The sequence below is a fragment of the Prionailurus bengalensis genome, chromosome C2, assembly GCF_016509475.1.
Source record: "Prionailurus bengalensis isolate Pbe53 chromosome C2, Fcat_Pben_1.1_paternal_pri, whole genome shotgun sequence".
In the NCBI taxonomy this organism is placed as follows: Eukaryota; Metazoa; Chordata; class Mammalia; order Carnivora; family Felidae; genus Prionailurus; species Prionailurus bengalensis.
The window spans coordinates 7,179,900-7,197,703 of NC_057350.1; the positions used below are offsets into that span (position 1 = coordinate 7,179,900).

The window sequence follows — 17,804 nt, forward strand, 5'->3', positions numbered from 1 at the left end:
CCCTCTGAGTGAGCGAGGAGACTGTCGGGGTGCTGTAGGAAGGTGGGGGCGTGACATTCCTCAGAGTTAGCAGGCTCTCCCGGGCTCCTCCTGGAGGAGGCCTGTGCAGGAATTCGGGTGAGGGACGGTGGTGCCCGGCTGAGAGGTGGCGGCATTCTGGACCCATTTTGAAGGTAGGACTGATGTGCTTTGCTGACAGGTTGGACCTATGGAGGAAGAAGGCGGGAAGTAGGGATGAGCCCAGGGTGTTGGGGAGACTCCAAATGAGACGTGGACAAACCACACTGGGAATCCTCCCGAGGTTAGAGCCTGGGCGCCTCCAATATCAGCCCAGATGTTGGGGCCATGCACTTAGTGCTAATGAACACCGGGCAGAATGGGAGGGGCTCTCACCTCCTCACCTGAGTTCAGTGGATCTTAATTCATTAAACCATTTCTCAACCCTGGTGATTGTGTCTCGGGGAACATTTGGCAATGTCTGCAGACACTTTAAAAAAATTTTTTTTTAACGTTTATTTATTTTTGAGAGAGAGAGGGAGAGACACAGAATCCAAAGCAGGCTCCGGGCTCTGAGCTGTCAGCACAGAGACCGACGCGGGGCTCAAACTCACAAACCGCGAGATCAGGACCTGAGCTGAGGTTGGACGCTTAACCGACTGAGCCCCCCAGGGGCCTCTGCAGAACACTTTTGATAGTCACATTGGGGGAGGGGGGTATTCCTGGCATCTGGTGGCTGGAGGCCAGAGCTGGTGCTCAGCATCATACGATACACAAAAGAGGATCCCCCGCCCCCACCCCCCGCCCCCTCCACTCACCTCTGAAAGAACCTTCCCGCCCCGAACGTCAACAGTGTCAAAATTGAGAAACCTTTTCCTAAATTAACATCTAATTGGTGTTCACATCATGCACTGCGTTAGCTGCTATGAAGATGGGTGAAAAGAAGCTCACGGTCCGTCAGGCGTGAGGAAGGTTCTGGGACATCCCGTGACAAGTACGGAACAGAGGGATGTCTGGGGCCCAGCCATCGCAGGCATGAGTGTGTGACCCCATCCTCCTGGACACAAAAGAAAGACTCCAAGAAGGAGCAGCATTTATCAGCACATCCACAGCCCAACTGTGATTTATTCATAGATTTTAATATACGATGTATTATCCGATGTATGAACGACATTACGTTTATACCCGTCTCACGGAGGAAAACCGTTGAGTTTCTAAGTTTTCTGATCTTGCTCACATCCACCTGTCATCGGCCATGTGACCCCAGGCCTGGCCTCCTCTCCACTCCCTCAGGCTGCTTCCTTTAGCCAGACAGCTTTTCTGTGTTGGCAGGGACAGCACAGTCTCCTCCAGGTGACAGACAAGCTCTACGTCCTACGCCTTGTCCACCGAGAGGCATTACATCCAAACACGGACTGTTTTGGTTCCTTGCATAGGGTGCGCGTTTAGAAACCATTCCTTCCGTCTCGTGTGGTTTTATTCCAGCGGGCCAATTTACCTGGACTCACCTTCACGCTACCTTCGTGACATGTCCCCAGATAAAACCACATTTTAAAACCAACAAGCGGGTTGGAGGGGCTTGGCCATCCAAGCTCATCAGTGGCTCTCAGTAAATACTCCTTGGGCCGGAATGAAAACTGAAAAAAAAAATTCTCAGTGTTAGGATGGCGACCGTTCAACCACCCTGCACGTCAGTTGTGTTATGGAGCCTTGCGAGCTAGTGAGTTTTCCGAACCGTGACAGGGAGGCCAGTTAGCAATAGCTCGCCTACTTGTAAGGGACCTTGAGTCTTTACAGATGTCAGTTCATCGGGCTGCAAAACCGGGACGTGGACCGAGAGCCTCACCCAGGGAACAGTCGGGAGGGAGACTGAGGTTCTGCCGCCGCGTCTCTGTCTGGAGCAGACTTCTCATCCCTTCTCCTCAGCAGCCACTCATTACCTCCTTCGACATCTCTTGGGGTGTCGAGTGGGTGGGCGCCATTTTGTAGAGGAGGAGAGCCTCGGAGTCCTGCCCCCCCCCCCCCCCCCCCCCGTCAGGACGCCAGAAAGTTCCGTTGGGTCAGTGCGGGTATTGGCAGCGGGACAGGGGGGACCGCCTTGGGATTTTCTATCTTGAAAGTGAAATCATTTTGGTTAACCAGAATTTGCATAGCCTGTTATGCAAATAAAAGACTGAAGCCCCTTGGTGCCTACTGGGCTTCGTTCTTTCCTCTCTGAGAAATGCCAAGTGTATCAAGCAAACAACGACAACAACAAAGACAACTCACAAGACAGAAGAGAAGGCACATCTCATCCTGCGCATGTAACTCTTCGTCGAGATCCTATCCTATAGCACATTTTACTTCCAAATGATGAAGCCCAAAAGGACGCATCGCCCCCCACCCCGAGATTTCAGGACCGACACGTAACACGGTCTGGCTGGTACCCGCTCTCAGCTGTAAAGAGAATTATAAACTTAAATGAAGAAACTCGGGAAAGCTTCAAACCTCTTGCAGGGACAAAGAACTAACTGTTGGTGAGTTGGTGGTGACTTTTTAATTAACTTAGTCTTCAACTGCTTTGGAGAGGGGGGGAAGGGGACAGGACTGGAGGGAAGAGACTGGGATTCCAGGTGTAAGAAAGCATATTTAGCAAGGGTAAAAATAACACCCAGCTGTAAAGACAAACATCTCCAGTTTCAGTGTGAGCGGGGAGCTCTCCATGAATCACTGCCAAGCTCCGCCCGCCGCTCAGCCGTGGGGTCTGAAGCGGCTTTTCCACTGCCTCTGATTCAGAAATAAAACAGACCCACAAATTACCCCGGCGCTCTCCAGACAATCCCCTCCTTGTCTGGGGGCCTGAAAATGCCTTTTGTAGCGACTTGCCTCAGTCCACACCATGGAACTCGATTAGTAGGAGTTTGTTCGGTCGATTAGAACCAAGTATGCACTTTGCCCCGGCCAGCCTCCCGTGGGCCCTCTGTCGGAACGGACCTCTCTGGACTTTGAGGGCAGAACTGCCAAAGAAAACCTTTGTATTTCTCTCACGGAGCTTCACCACCCAATGAACTAAGAAGAACATTCTGGAAGATAGTGACGTTCCAATAAACGGCGACGAGCTGAAGGCTCCGTGCTAGCCACATTAACTTGCTTATCCGCATAAGAGTTGGGGCGATAAGGACCATCGTGAACGAGGGCAAGAGAAGGTGTAGCGGGGGAGAGGGGCTCTCGCCGCTCAGATGCAGACACCGTGAGAATAGGGACCCCGATGTATCCCCAGCACCTAGGACAGGGCCTGGCAGAGAGATTTGCTCCGTAAATACTGGTTGGAGAAACGAATGAATTGAGGAGACCCAGAGAGTCTGGGGCGTGTCCTGTGGACCAAGAAGGTCCTGTGGTCCAACGCAGGGCTTAGGATGCACGTGACCAGTGTGGATTTGTATTTGGGGAAGATCATTCTGGAAGCAGAGCTCCAGAACACTCCCCCACATGTGGTGGAGAGAAAGGCAGTGGAGAGTTGTCTCTACGTGCAAGAGGAATTCAGGGATAGGAAAGAAGGATGGGTCTTGAAAAGTAGATTTTCAAGAGGATCGTGGGTTTGTCTCTACCCGGTTCTAATTTTTTTTAAGTTTATTTTTGAGAGAGAGACAGAGAGAGGCAGAGTGTGAGCAGGTGAGGGGCAGACAGAGAGAAAGGGAGATACAGAATCTGAAGTAGGCTCCATGCTCTCAGCTGTCAGCACAGAGGCCCGTGCAGGGCTCAAACCCACGGACTATGAAATCATGACCTGAGCCGAAGTTGGAGGCTTCACTGACTGAGCCACCCAGGTGCCCCATCTACCCGCTTCCAGAAGAAGTACATTGATTTTCCAAATTTGATTTTGCCTTGCTGTGGACTTTTTCTAAGTTCCAAAGCCTCTGCTAACTATTCTGAAGTGAGGGTGAATCACAGATTTAATGTGGCTGGTGAGCTCAGGGCTGTCGCCTGGGGCTGCGTTCAGCGACATTCTTGGATAAATGAGGTCCATTCACACAGCACAGACGACAGTACAGGGCTGAGTCTCCGTCCTTGTCAAGCTAATGGCCACGTCTGTGCCGTTCGCTGCAGGCTCTTTCCATGATGGAGTCTACCCTGCTGTCCGTAGCCTCTGATGTGAGAAACTCAATGTCAGATGCCAAGTTTATTTTGTTTTTTTCAAAAACAAAGCCCCAGTTTTAATTTCTGGGTACATTTTTACGGGAACATTATCCCTTTTTAAAATAAGGTATTATTGGGGCCCCCCGGGTGGCTCAGTCGCTTAAGCATCCTACTTCGGCTCAGGTCATGATCTCATAGTTCGTGAGTTCGAGCCCCGCATCGGGCTCTGCACTGACAGCTTGGAGCCTGGAGCCTGCTTGGGATTCTGTGTCTCTCTCTCTCTCTCTGCCCCTCCCCTGCTCATGCTCTGTTTCCCTCACTCTCAAAAAATGAATAAACATTTAAAAAAGTTAAAAAAAGGAGTTCTTTAAAAAGAATAAAAAATAAAATAGGGTGTTATGTATGGCAACAGCTAAATGAAGATTTGCCTCGGGCTGTGTTCCACTCGATCTGAAAACCTTAGACTGACTACTTTCCCGATGGTCCAACTTCTGTCCTGGTCCTCAGTTCTTAGGTCCACATTCTGGGTCAGGTTCATTCCTGCTGTGCCTCTTAGCCGGGGAACCTCTGGCCAGATTTCCTGTCACAGTCACCAGCCTTAGCCCATCCTCTCTGCAGAGCCTGCAGCGACCAAGGGACCCTGCTGAGCTCCCCCAGGAGGTCTGGCGGGCATTTGACATTCAACTGTAAATGGGGTTGATCAGCCTTTTCTAAAAAAAAAAAAAAAAAAAAAAAAAAAAAGGTGGGGGGCTGGCGCCTGGGTGACTCAGTCGGTTAAGTGTCCGACTTCAGCTCAGGTCACGATCTCACAGTTTGTGAGTTCGAGCCTCGTGTTGGGCTCTGTGCTGACAGCTCGGAGCCTGGAGCCTGCTTCCGATTCTGTGTCTCCCTCTCTCTCTCTCTGCCCCTCCCCAGCTCCACTCTGTCTCTCTCAAAAATAAACAAACATTAAAAAAAAATTTTTTTTTAATCTTTAAACAAAACAAAACTAGACTTAACCAAAATCCGTATGTATGTCCCCATAAACACATCATCTTCGGCTTCTCCCTGGAGGCCCTGCCTTTGTGGGCACGTGGCTCAGCTCACATCTGCAAATCTCTCCATGACTGCCTTCAGGGCCACTCCCAGGATATTCTTCTGAAAATACCCAACAGGTGCCCATTCTGTTGTGTTTCACGACCGTGAGACAGACGACTCGTGTGGGGCTACCGGGGGAGGTCCTAGAGCGTGGTGATCGAGGACTTGGACTCAGGACCCCGAGTGCCTAAGTTCAAATCCTGGCTCTTCTCTTGCTGGTTGTATCACCTGGGACACAACACACTCCCTACCCAGCCTCTGTGCTTTACCTGTAATGGGGCTCCTGTTTCCTGGTATTGGCCTCATGGAGTTGTGTGCGTGAAGTGCGTAAGAAGCAGCTAACGTGGCATTTACCGTGACTTTGGCACTGTGCGAGATGCGTTGCCCATATATTTACTACAACGTAAATACATGAAGAGAGCTTGAGGCCGGTCCTGGGATGAGTAAACAGTCAAATACTAGGTAGGAGATGAACTAAGTAAGGTCTGTAAATATTTGTTTGCCCCCAGTGCATTGGGTGCTCTCAGGGGCAAATGTGAGTTTAAAACATAGAAACAGAAGATTTTTGGAAACTGGGATATAGACCATTCTGTCTCTCCAGGTTTTTTTGTTTTTTCAATTGTTCCCTTATCTTTTTAAAAATTAAAAAAAAAATTTTTAATGCTTATTTATTTTTGAGAGAGAGAGACAGACCGCGAGTGGGGGAGGAGCAGAGAGGGAGGGAGACACAGAATCCGAGGCAGGCTCCGTCAGCACAGAGCCCGAGGCGGGGCTCGAACCCCTGAACTGTGAGATCATGACCTGAGCCGAAGATGGACGCTTAACCGACTGAGCCACCCAGGCGCCCCATATTCCCTTATCTTTTTAATGTTTATTTATTTATTTTTGAGAGAGAGAGAGAGAGAGAGAGAGAGAGCGAGATCACGAGCTAGCAGGGGAGAGGAAGAGGGAGAGGGAGAGAGAGACTCCCAAGCAGGCTTCCCACTGTCCGCGCAGAGCCTGACTCAGGGCTCAAACTCATGAACCGTAAGATGATGACCTCAGCAGAAATCAAGAGTCAGATGCTTAAATGACTGAGCCACCGAGGTGCCCTGATTATTTGCTTATTTTTAATATTCCTGCGCTGACCTCCCTGGTTGGCCAGTTCTTTCCAAAAGGGTCAAGAAAATGGCAGGTATGGCGGACTCGTGAGGACGTGCCGTCTCTTGATTTCTGTAGCCGAAGCAAGCAGGGACCTGAGTGCTTGGAGCACCCTGCTTTATCACCAGCCCTCCCCACCCCTACCCCGACACTGTGTGCGATGCTCTGAATCTGTTATCAGATACTGGGAAGGATGTCGCTTGCTAAGACCTGGTTCGTCTTCATGTTTCTGACACCTTGAATAGTAACGGGATGCATTTCCTTCTTTGCTTTGGCCAGTAGGAAGCTCAGAGATAAATTAGTGTCCTACTTGTAGCAACCATAAATAGTAAGCCTACTCAATGTGCTGATTTTATCTCGTGATTGGTTACTTTTCTGCCCTTACATTAAATTCACTTCCATGCCTTTGATTATTTATGTTATCGTTTTGTCTCGTGTGCGTTTTTATAACTGTCTTATACCGTGTCGTCTTCTATGCCTCGTAAACCTCACATGGTTTGAGGAAGGATAAAGGAAGAACGTAGATTCAAAACCACCACATGCCCACGTAAATATAACTCTAAAGTTGCAGAGGAGAAGATGGAACCTCTTCCCTAGAAAAACATTAGTAATGTGAACTAAACATTCGTTGGTCTAAGTAGCTCCCGGAGAGTCATGTCTGGGGGGTTGGGGATGGAGATTCTTCCAGCCCTTTGATTGTGAAACTCTGCCAGAACCCAGTTGGGTTCGGGGGCGTGGGTGACATCTCACCTGAATTTAAATTTAGTGCAATTTCCAATTTATTGGGTATTCTTTGCCTGCCCCTTCGATCGTTGGTTTGAAATGCTAGTGTGCTTTACGAAGTCAGCACTCATTGTCTCGATTCATGAGAACTTGATTCTGCAGACGCTCTTTCAGAGTGTTTCGTTCGTTGAGGCTCAACAAGCCAACCGAGTTGGGCATGTGTGTGCAGTTTTCTGAAGAAGGGCACCATGGTGCCATCTTTTCTAGGTGAAGGGAGAAGGGACTTTCTGTGCTATTTCCATATCCCCTGGAGTGGCCACAGTTATATGCGTGTGCCGTGGGGTTCTGTGAGGTTGCTCCTTTGGGAGACTAAACTCCCAAAGCCGTGTGGCCCCGAGAGGGCACTGGGGGAGTTGGGAAGCGATATGGCGCCCCAGCTTTCGTCAGGTGCCTTAGTGAAATTCTTGTTTCTGCGCCAGCCTTCCCCTCCCGGGGCGACCTCAGCCCAAGGTGGGATTTCTTCTGCTGTGACAGAGGGGAGCTCTGTCTGATGCCACGTTCCCTCTCTCTGATGCCACGTTCTCTATGGGATTGTCAAAACCAGTGTTTTTCGGGTTACACACTGAACCCAGACCCGAAAATGTGAATACGAGAATGTGGCTAAGACCCAGTCATTTCCAATTTATTTTATTTCAATGTGGTAAGAACACCTGACATGAGATCTATACCCCTTTTTCCTTTGTTCGGTTTTTTTAAAAGTATTTATTTTATTTATTTTCGAGAAAGAGTGTGAACAGGGAAGGGGCAGAGAGACCGGGAGAGAGAGGATCTGAAGAGGGCTCTGTGCTGTCCCAGGTGCCCAGCGATCTATACCTTTTTTTTTTTTTTAATGTTTATTTATTTTCGAGACAGAGAGAGACAGAGCATGAACGGGGGAGGGGCAGAGAGAGAGAGAGGGAGACACAGAATCGGAAGCAGGCTCCAGGCTCTGAGCCATCAGCCCAGAGCCCTACGTGGGGCTCGAACTCACGGACCGCGAGATCGTGACCTGAGCTGAAGTCAGACGCTTAACCGACTGAGCCACCCAGGCGCCCCGATCTATACCTTTTTAACAGAGTTTGAGGTACACATTATTGTTGACCAAAGGCTAGAATATTGGAGAGCAGGTCTCGAGAGCTTTTCCATCTCGCTTGATTGAAACTTTATGCTTATTGGTTGGTAACCCCCCATCTCCCCGCCTGCCCGAGCTCCTGGAAACCACTGTCCCACTATTCAGTTCTCTGAATGTGACTACTTTAGATACCTCACGTGAAACGGAAACCGGCTTTTGTTCGTCGGTGACCGATCTATGTCACTCAGCATAACGTGCTCAAGGCCCAGCCGTTCTTGTGCGTTATAGGATTCCCTTCTTCTACAGGAGGATGAGTACACTGTTGCATGTACCACAGTTTCTTCATCCACCGGGCCATCCGTGGACATTCGTTTCCACACCTTGACCATCGGGAATATTAGCCGTAAGGAACAGAGGAATGCTAATATCGCTTTGAGATTTGGATTTCCATTCTTTTGGATGAATATGCAAAAATGAGATCCCTGGATCATATGATTGTCTTTTATTTTTTTAATTTTTTTTTAATGTTTATTTATTTTGGGGACAGAGAGAGACAGAGCATGAATGGGGGAGGGGCAGAGAGAGAGGGAGACACAGAATCGGAAGCAGGCTCCAGGCTCCGAGCCATCCACCCAGAGCCCGACGCGGGGCTCGAACTCACGGACCGCGAGATCGTGACCTGAGCTGAAGTCAGACGCTTAACCGACTGAGCCACCCAGGCGCCCCTATATGATTGTATTTTAAAAAAGACTTTCGGGGACCTCCCCATGGCATTCCATTACAGCTGTACCATTTGGCATCCTCACCAAGAGTATGCAAAAGTTCCAATTTCTCTGCGTCCTCGCTAACATTTGTCATCTTTTGTTTTTCGCAGTAGCCCTCCAGATAGGTGTGAGGTGACATCTCGTTGTGACTTGGGTTTGCATAATAACTTCCGTATGCCCCGAAAAGCGTCATTGAGAGAAATGTCTTGAAGGATGCCTTACTTGCAATAAAGAAATTCATGCCCCAAACAATAAGACCAAAGCATTTCGTATTTCATATTTCATATAAATGACGACCCATTTAGCAAGCACCTAATGAATTGCCTTAGAATCTTCACAGAAACTGCTAGAAAACATGTATGTAAATACTAAGAATACAGCATTTAAAGGGATGCCCTTTGCTATGTGCATTTCAAAAGCGATACATTGAACACCCAAACCCTTATCATGGTAGCGTAGAGATCACATGATCCTCTGTTCTTGGCAGGGCTTGCTGCCGGTGGAGTACCAAACTGTTTCTGGAAGTTTCTCTTTGGTGACTTACAAGCCTCGGTGTGCACGATGTCGGTGAAGCTGCAAGTGCCATAAGCCGGGAGGCAGATTCCGCAGAGTGTGGGTCTTTACTTCTCACACCTGCGCTAAGAACTGAAAATGTATTTACTGTGAGGCTTTTAAAAATACACTTTCCAGTTCTCTGAATCAGGTTGAGATTTTTTTTTTCCCTTAAATAAAGCAGGGTCTAAATAATAGATGTATCCTCTGAAAAAAAAATGTTCTTCTCCTGGAATTGCCTCTATTTCTTACTTAGGTTTTTTTTTTTCTTTTATATGTGTCCTTCGTTGGGTCCCACACACGCCGTGCCCGGGATTGAACCTGCCCTGGGGCTACAGTGATGCCCTAGAATAGGAGTTGTGCAAATATTGCAGCACATGGCTTAAACCAGAGTAACACGTGGTCAGGGAGTTGTCAATGCCTTTCTGAAGTTCAGGTTTATTTCACCTTGTAGGGACAGCATCTTCCCTTGACTTGGTGGGGGCATTCGGCACAGGGGCGGGGAGTTAGGCTGCCCAGCTTCAAGTCTTAGTTTTGACCTCTCCTGGTTCTGCGACCTGAGCAGGTCCTTCTCCTTTGTGTACTTGGCTTACGCCTCTGAAAAATGGACGTGATGTATGCACCTGCCCCCCCCACCCAGGCTATTGTGAGGACTGTTAATGGTTAGGCTCTCAGGACAGGGCCCACACTTCCGTGTGCTCCTCTTGGTCTGTTAAAATTCCCAAGAGAATACACCAGGGGAAATGCCTGGCAAGTGAGAACAGAACAGCTGGGGCTCTTGTGGCCACTGTGTATTGATAACCTGCTTGGAGTCCAGCATTGTCAGTGGCCTGGGGGGTGACCCTCTCCCCTCTCTGGGGCCGGAGTTCCCTTAGAGCTTTTTTTTACAGAAACTATTGGAAATGATCAAAAACCTGGTTCCATTCTATCTTCCCCTGAAGCTAAAACAAAATACAATGGAAAAAAGATGATTTTTTTTTTTCAACTGTCTTGAAGGCACAGCTTTTGAAAATAGGGTCTGAGGGCTGTTTTGTTTTTGTTCTGCTTCTGTTTTTTGTTTTTGCTTTGCTTTTGTTTTGTTTCTTGTTTTTGTTTTCTGGGGTTTGGTTTTCAATGGAAGGTGAATGGGAAAGCTTACCTGTCCTGCTGGAGAGGAGAGAACTTATGGTGCCTGGTATACAGCAGGCACTCAATAAAAATGGTCTAGATGGATGAGCGCATGGGTGAACTTGCAACGCTCATCCCAGACTCTATAGTTGTTGCCAGAGTTATGCTCATCTGCTGAACAGCATCTAAAGCTTGTTCCTTGAAGAACCAAATCTTTTAGACTCTGTCCCCTAGTCCCTAGTAACTTCTCTCCTTGAGGAAAATACACCAAAACACACACCTTCCCCTCAACTGCTGGAATTTTCCAGAGGGATAGGAAACTAAGTGTCAAGTGAAGACATCCCGTGTTGTGATATTAGGATGGGTCTTTTAGAGATAAGTGTCTGCAGCCAGGAAAAGTGGCATCAGGAGGAAATAATGCATGTGTGGGCTGTGATGGAAATCTAGAGAGTCTGCACCATGGGAACTCAGACTGTTAATGTTTATAAATTTCCTTCGTGTTAGTACAGCTGTGGGGATGCTGTGAAACATGGCCATGTATTTCCAGGCCTGTGGTGGGGCCTTAGTCCTGTGACCCTGACCATGATCTTTATCTGTAGATGTACCTACGCCTTCCTCGCTGTCAGCCCTGAGCTCTCTCCATCAGCACCAGGTCTGTGTGTATTTTCAGTGATCTAGGATGCTGAATGAACTCTTTTCCCTCTTGTCCCTCTTTTCCAGGGCACTCTTTCCCTTGGTCTGCCCTTCCTGTCCACACCCCTGCCAAGCCTTTGGCTCCCGAATGACCTTCTCCATCCCACTCCGGGCCTGTCCCACCCAGAGAGTGCCCTTCTGGCTCAGAGGGTTTTGATGTTCTCAAGCTTGAAGGTCAAGGCCATGCCAGGCCCATGGTTCCATGATTCCACAAGTTGGATGCAGAGCTTCAACTAGTGAGGTGTGGAGGAGACGAAGAAAAGTTCATTGGAGTGGAGCCCACAACCTCAACGCCTTAGACACTGGGAGGGAATCCAACATGCAGTGGAGTTTTGGAGATTCCCAAGAGTAGGAAAATCCTGTGTGGGGTAGAGCTCGAGAGGCAGTTTTTGGAAACCCACCTTAGAATATATAACCCAACTATCAAGGCCCCTCATCTACAGTGGTCTCGAAGTTAATGACCTGTGGGCTAACCTAAAAGGCATTGACATATTTTTCTGTTTCCTGGTTGCGTTGGATTTTCCTTTTGGGGGGTTTCCCTGTTAGATATGAATTCATCATATATTTATGGTCCCTTTCTTCTTTTTCCAGAAAGAAGGCAAGGTTTGTCTTTATCCAAATGGCTGCTGCTGCCTTCCTAATGGTAGTGGCCCTGTGAGTGGTCCTCAGAGGGTCAGCGGCTGACTCCTGTCTGCATCCGTCCTCATGGCTGGTTTCACACCCCATCCCAACCCTTAGGGGCAGCTGAGTCCACTCTCCGGCCACCTCCCAGGCTGCCAGGTCTGCCCTCGTCCCTGCCCCGCCTGCCAGTGTCTCGGCTAGGGACAGTGTGAGGCTCCAAAGCTCCATATCTCATGATTGGCTATAGGGAGTTGAAACTGAACACACGGATTTCATTCTGAGGTTTTGAAGGCGAATGTCGTTGGAGGCTAAACCCAGCTGTCCGAGCTGGGGTCACCTCTGTGCATACGGTACATGGCCTGTTTACAGTCACGGAGACAGGACCGTGGCGGTTCACTGTTCCTTGCAAGTGTTTCCAAACAGCTGTCACCAGTGGAGTTTTGACATGACAGTTTCAGAAGGCTCTGGCTTAAGAAACAGAAGCCAGCTGGCGACTTGCTTCCCTCCAGGCCGCCCCGGGCTTCAGCCGAGGGTGGGCAGTGCACTAGTCCCCTCGGGCTGGCATAGCTAAATGCCGCAGACTGGGGGGCTTACGTGACACAAATTTATTAATTTATTTCCCACAGTTCTGGGGGCTGGAAGTCCAAGGTCAAGGTGCCGGCGAGGCCCAGGGTCTGGGCTGTGGACGGCCACCTTCTCAGTGTATCCTCAGTGGCAGAGACAGAGAGGGAGAGTCCCCGGGTCCCTTCTGCTTCTTGTAGGGGGACTGATCCCATCATGGGGGCCTCGCCGTTGTGACCTCATGTGATCACCTGTCAAAGGCCCCACTTCTGAATACCGTTCCATTTGTCAGGGCTTCAGGAAAGGAGTTTTGGGGGCACAGGGCCATTCAGCCCCGAGCCGACACCGTATTTGCCCGTTGACTCTTCCCTCCTCCCTTCTCTGTCCGCCTCTCTCCACCGCACCCTTGCTCCGTTCTCTCTGTGTATCACAGGCAGGCCGGGTGGCAGCAATAATGGAAGAATGTATCTTCTTCTCCTTCAGAAACTCCCCGGATGAATGCAGCATGGCCAAAGGCGGGAAGATGGCGGGCGGCCCAGACACCGTCGGCATGAATTATGGCAGCTACATGGAGGAGAAGCACATCCCGCCCCCAAACATGACCACAAACGAGCGCAGAGTGATCGTCCCAGCAGGTCAGATGCTCCTGGGGTGCTGTCGAGCTTGGCCTGCCTGCCTCTGGCATCCAGCACCCTCCGTGGCCTGGGGGAGTGACTGTAAACACAGGCCAGCAGGAGCCTGTCCACCTGTGGTGGAATGTCCACTGAGCGTGCGTGTGCATGTCTGTGCGTGTGTGTGTGTGTGTGTGTGCGTGCGCGTGAGAGACAAAGAGAGGATGGAAACCTACGAAAAATGACCTTTCAGGGGAAGAAGTGCCCTTTCTCTGAGATTATTTGGTGGTAAATATTCTTTTTTAAAAAAAAAAGTTTATTTATTTTTGAGAAAGAGATTGAGAGAGCACACGTGGGGGAGAGGCAGAGAGAGACGGAGAGAGAGAATCCCAAGCAGGCTCTGCGTTGTCAGCGCAAAGCCCGGCGCAAGGCTCGATCGCACAAACCGTGAGGTCTTGACCTGAGCGGAAACCAAGAGTCGGCCGCTTAACTGACCGAGCCGCCCAGGCGCCCCTCTTAAATACCCTTGTTTTTGCATGAAGTGCTACATTTTCATCCTACGTGGTATGCTTTTGAAAAAGACTTCCCAGCTGGCAAAATACAAAGCTGGGAGGCGTCACGGTTCGTGCTCAAAATTGAAAATTCCAGCTCTCCCTGGCCTGCCGTCCCGATTCTGAGAACCAGAATGACTCTTTGCCACAGAAGTAATTCTAAACTCAAACCAAAGCAATAGCCCTGAACTTGAGGAAAATGCCACGAACTTACTTGTTTAGCAAAAAACTGAAGGTGATGGGAAAGATGACTTTTCAGAGGAAACGAGCTGCAGAAACCCAAAACTACCACAGACACCGTCACTGCTTTGTGGGTCCTTAACAGGTGTCAGGGTTTTGGGTAAGCAGTGTGAAGGCACCATCTCGTGATATCTTGGGAAATAGGAATTGGTTTTTTTTTTAATTTTTTAATGTTTATTTATTTTTGATAGAGAGAGAGAGAGAGAGAGAGCATGAGGGGGGAGGAACAGAGAGGGAGACCCAGAATCCAAAGCAGGCTCCAGGCTCTGAGCTGTCAGCACAGAGCCCATCGCGGGGCTCGAACTCACGGACCGCGAGATCCTGACCTGAGCCGAAGTCAGACCCTTAACCGACTGAGTCACCCAGGCGCCCCTTGGAAAATAGGAATCCTTATCACAATTTCCCTGAAGAGGAAAATGGAGCTCCCAGGGGTCAGCTAACTTCTCCCGGGGACTGCTGTTAACAGGAGGCCAAGTCCACGTTCAGACGGGCCTGCCTGCCCTGGTTCTCTTCCATTAGCTGCTGGGTTAAATCTCGGCTCCTAACATGGCCCCTGTGGGCTCCCCTCTGTCACTCCTTGCAGCCATATGGTCACCCTGTGGCTTGGCCTCAGGGGCTTGGAATCAGGGTCACTTCAGCCTGAAACCCTTGGTTCCAGGTAGTTCTGTCCTTCATGAGCGCTCGGTGCAAATGTCTCCTCGGAGAGGCCTTTCCTGAAGGCGCTGCCGAAAGCCATTCCCCACTCTACCTGCTGACCTCAACCCCCTCCGCCCTCTTTGTCTCCCGGCTGTCACTCCACTGTCCATTCACAGTGGCTTCCTCCCTCAGTACAACGCAAGCCCCCCCCCCCCCCCCGAAAGGACCAACCTCCATGGCCAAGTACGGGGCTGGCCTGAGGTAGGTTCTCCACGAACACCAAGCGAGGGGAGAATGCACGAAAGGCTGCCAGTGCAGGAGCGAGGTCCGCGCAGACTTGACTCCGTCTTGCTCCAGGGGTCACTGAAATTCACCTCCGTGAAGCGGGGTGGCCGCAGGCTCAGATCCGCTCAGGGTGTGCGTCTCATCCCACTGCCCCTTCTCCTGCACGCGGCCGCTTTCACGGACCTCTGACACCTTCCAAATAGAGTGCAAAGCACGCGGTACTTGGCAGAACGTCTGGCTTGGGTCCGTGGCCCGGGCTGCTCCCCGGGGTGGTCACTGGGCGGTGGCTTTCAGCAAGACTGCTTGATGCCTTGATACGAAAGGCATCATCCTTTGGGGCCACCTCGGAGGCATGTTGTGAGACCTTTATAGGAGACAGCAGACATGAAGTCTCACGTGTGCCCGATGATGGGGACAAAACAGGTTTCGATGTTGACTGAAAGGCAGTTGGCTTTTGTACGGAAGCTCCCCCCTTTTGGTTTGACCATAGCCCCCGAGCTGCTGACCCGAAACTTGGGACTCGATCCCGGGCCGTTGCACAAAAGGCAGTTCCTGCGGAGGGGGGACCATACGGAAATGCAGATGGTCTGAGGCACGCGTCCTGGACGTGGGGTACCTAAAAAAGGCTGGAGAGCAGGGGAGTTCCTGGGGAGGAGAAGGGGGCAGGGACGCCGCTGCCTCGGACGCTGTCTGGGTGTGAACAAGACGAGGTACAGACCCGAAGAGCACCCACCCACACACCCCTCTCAGCCTTAGCCTTGTTTCTTCAGAGTGTCGTTTCTTCAAGTCGGGCAAAACGAAGTTTTTGTTAGTTCTCTAAGACCAGAGAATCCATCTGAGGACAGGCCTGTATTGAAGATTCTTGTCTTGGCTCCTGAGAGCCTCACCGGCCCAGGAGGTAACGCGTGATGCGCTCACACTGTATACGGATGGGGTCATGTTTCTGTCGTGCTATCAGTGTGCTTCGATGGCGTCAATATCATTGCCAACGAGGGACAGACTGGACGCTTCCTACCTTGAGTAAAATGTTCAGAGATCAGGAGAGTTGTTTATACGGGGAAGAGGCAAAGGACCGATTCAATGAAGTCAGAGCCCCCCCCCCCCCCCACCGTTCCCGGTTTATAGTAGGTGCTCATTAAATGTCAGCTGGCTAGGTGGACTGACGGTCGTGCAGATTGGCTCATACTGACGTTTTTGTGCAAAGATTGGTTTCATCCCCTGAAGAAAGGCCTCTTCCAGCTCTTCCCTCCTTCAGTTGCTTCATACCAAACGCAGGCAGTTATTCGGTTGATAGTGTTTGTAAGAGAGCTGTGGCTGATTTTGCAAGCCGTCAGCCTTTCAGTTATTGGTCAAGCTTCAAGTAGGTGTGGTCATACACAGACACACAGATGAACACACGCGCCCACACCCACACCCATTCACGCCCGCCCACACGGCCGCATTGCACCGTCCAGAGAATTCCCCAATGTGGCCGTGAGATTGCAGGACCCGGGGACGGCCCTGTCCAGCTGCAGCGTCTGCAGCTCAGCCCTGGCTCCGGGACCCGGGCACCTCATTCAGGCACATCTTGGGCCTCGAATGCTCTGCCCACGGAGAGAGTTTTCCAAACCTGGTTCCACCTGGCATGTGTGTCTCCCTCTAGCTAAACACACGGACTGACACTCATCCGTGCAAGTCATAAAGATTGCTGAAAAAAAATGCTTACTTCTAAGCATCTGCTTTTATTTTATTTTATTTTATTTTTAATTTTTATTTATTTATTTTTAGAGAGAGAGAGAGAAAGAGAGGGAGAGAGAGAATCCCAAGCAGGCTCCGTGCTGTCAGCACAGAGCCCGAGGCGGGGCTCCGTTTAATGAGACGTGAGATCATGACCTGAGCCAAAAATGAAGAGTCGGGGTGCTCAATGGGCTGAGCCACCCAGGCGCCCTGAAGCGTCTGCCTTTAGAATGCAAACTTTTAACCTTTGCACAGTTGCAAAAGGCGGGTGGCATTCAGCTCCAAGGTGTCACCAGGCGTCAGTGAGAAGGGGAAGGCCTCAATCGGTACGTGGTTAAGCGTTCATGGGATAAAAAGGAAGGCGATGGCCCGGCTGTTCATTCTGAGTCGAGAGAAAAATGTATTCCTCGGTTTGTCGTAGGGGAGGAACAGGGAAGTCATGAGAACAACCCTCAGTGAGACCACGAGACATTCTGGAAAGCCTTGGCTCATGCCTCTTGTCCTGGAAAAATTGTTGATGCGTGCTTCTCCCTCGCAAAGTACACGGTTAGACAATAAATCACATTTATATGTATCCATCTATCTATCTATCTATCTATCTATCTATCTATTTGGTGTGCATGTCCGTAGGTGTAAGTCTCCATCTTGTAGGGTTGGGCTGTTCCTTACACAGAGGCAGCTCACAGTGTCATTCCGTGAACTCCGTCTTACGAGGAGGTAGACACGGGCGACCTGGTGAGACGGCACGTTGTTGGTTGGCTCAGGTGGATTTGGACACCGACTGGAGAAAGTTTCTCCGGGTACAGTCAGAACCACTTGCATCAGGATTACCCGGGAGACTTGTGATTCGAAAATGCACATTTCCGAGTTTCCTGAACCTGGGTGTGGGAAGGGTTGAGGAGGCCACATGGTTGGCACACTTTTTGGGTGACTTGCATGCAGAACATGGTTTGAGAAGCTCTAATCTAAATAGAAGACACCGAATAAGTTTTACCTGAACACAGGTACCTGTTTTTACCTGTTTTTGATAAAGGCATGCTGTGTGACTTTCAGAAGCGTGGGTGGCCGGGAAGAAATAACCAATAGTTTCACAATGATGTTCCCAACAATTTTGAAAAATGAAGAGTCACCCGTTCGGTGGGAAGGAATTTTGTCTTCCTAAAGCTTCTTCTCCCTTAGGGTGTATTTTGGGGACCTGTCATGGGTGGCGCACTAACGTAACACTGTGTGTCAAACATACTCAAATAAAAATAATAAAATAAGATAAGATAAAATAAAATAAAATGAAATAAAAAATGAAATA

The 17,804-nt window shown here is 49.9% G+C and overlaps 1 protein-coding gene across 6 annotated transcripts in view; it reads left to right on the plus strand.

Moving 5' to 3' along the window:
• Positions 1 to 17,804, plus strand: part of ERG (ETS transcription factor ERG) — a 265,741-nt gene that overhangs the window by 209,611 nt on the left and 38,326 nt on the right. For all 6 annotated transcript variants that reach the window (XM_043593593.1, XM_043593592.1, XM_043593595.1 and 3 more), the window contains one exon: positions 12,946 to 13,097. In XM_043593593.1, coding sequence (XP_043449528.1) covers positions 12,946 to 13,097 — 152 coding nt within the window. The remainder of the gene's footprint in view (positions 1 to 12,945; positions 13,098 to 17,804) is intronic.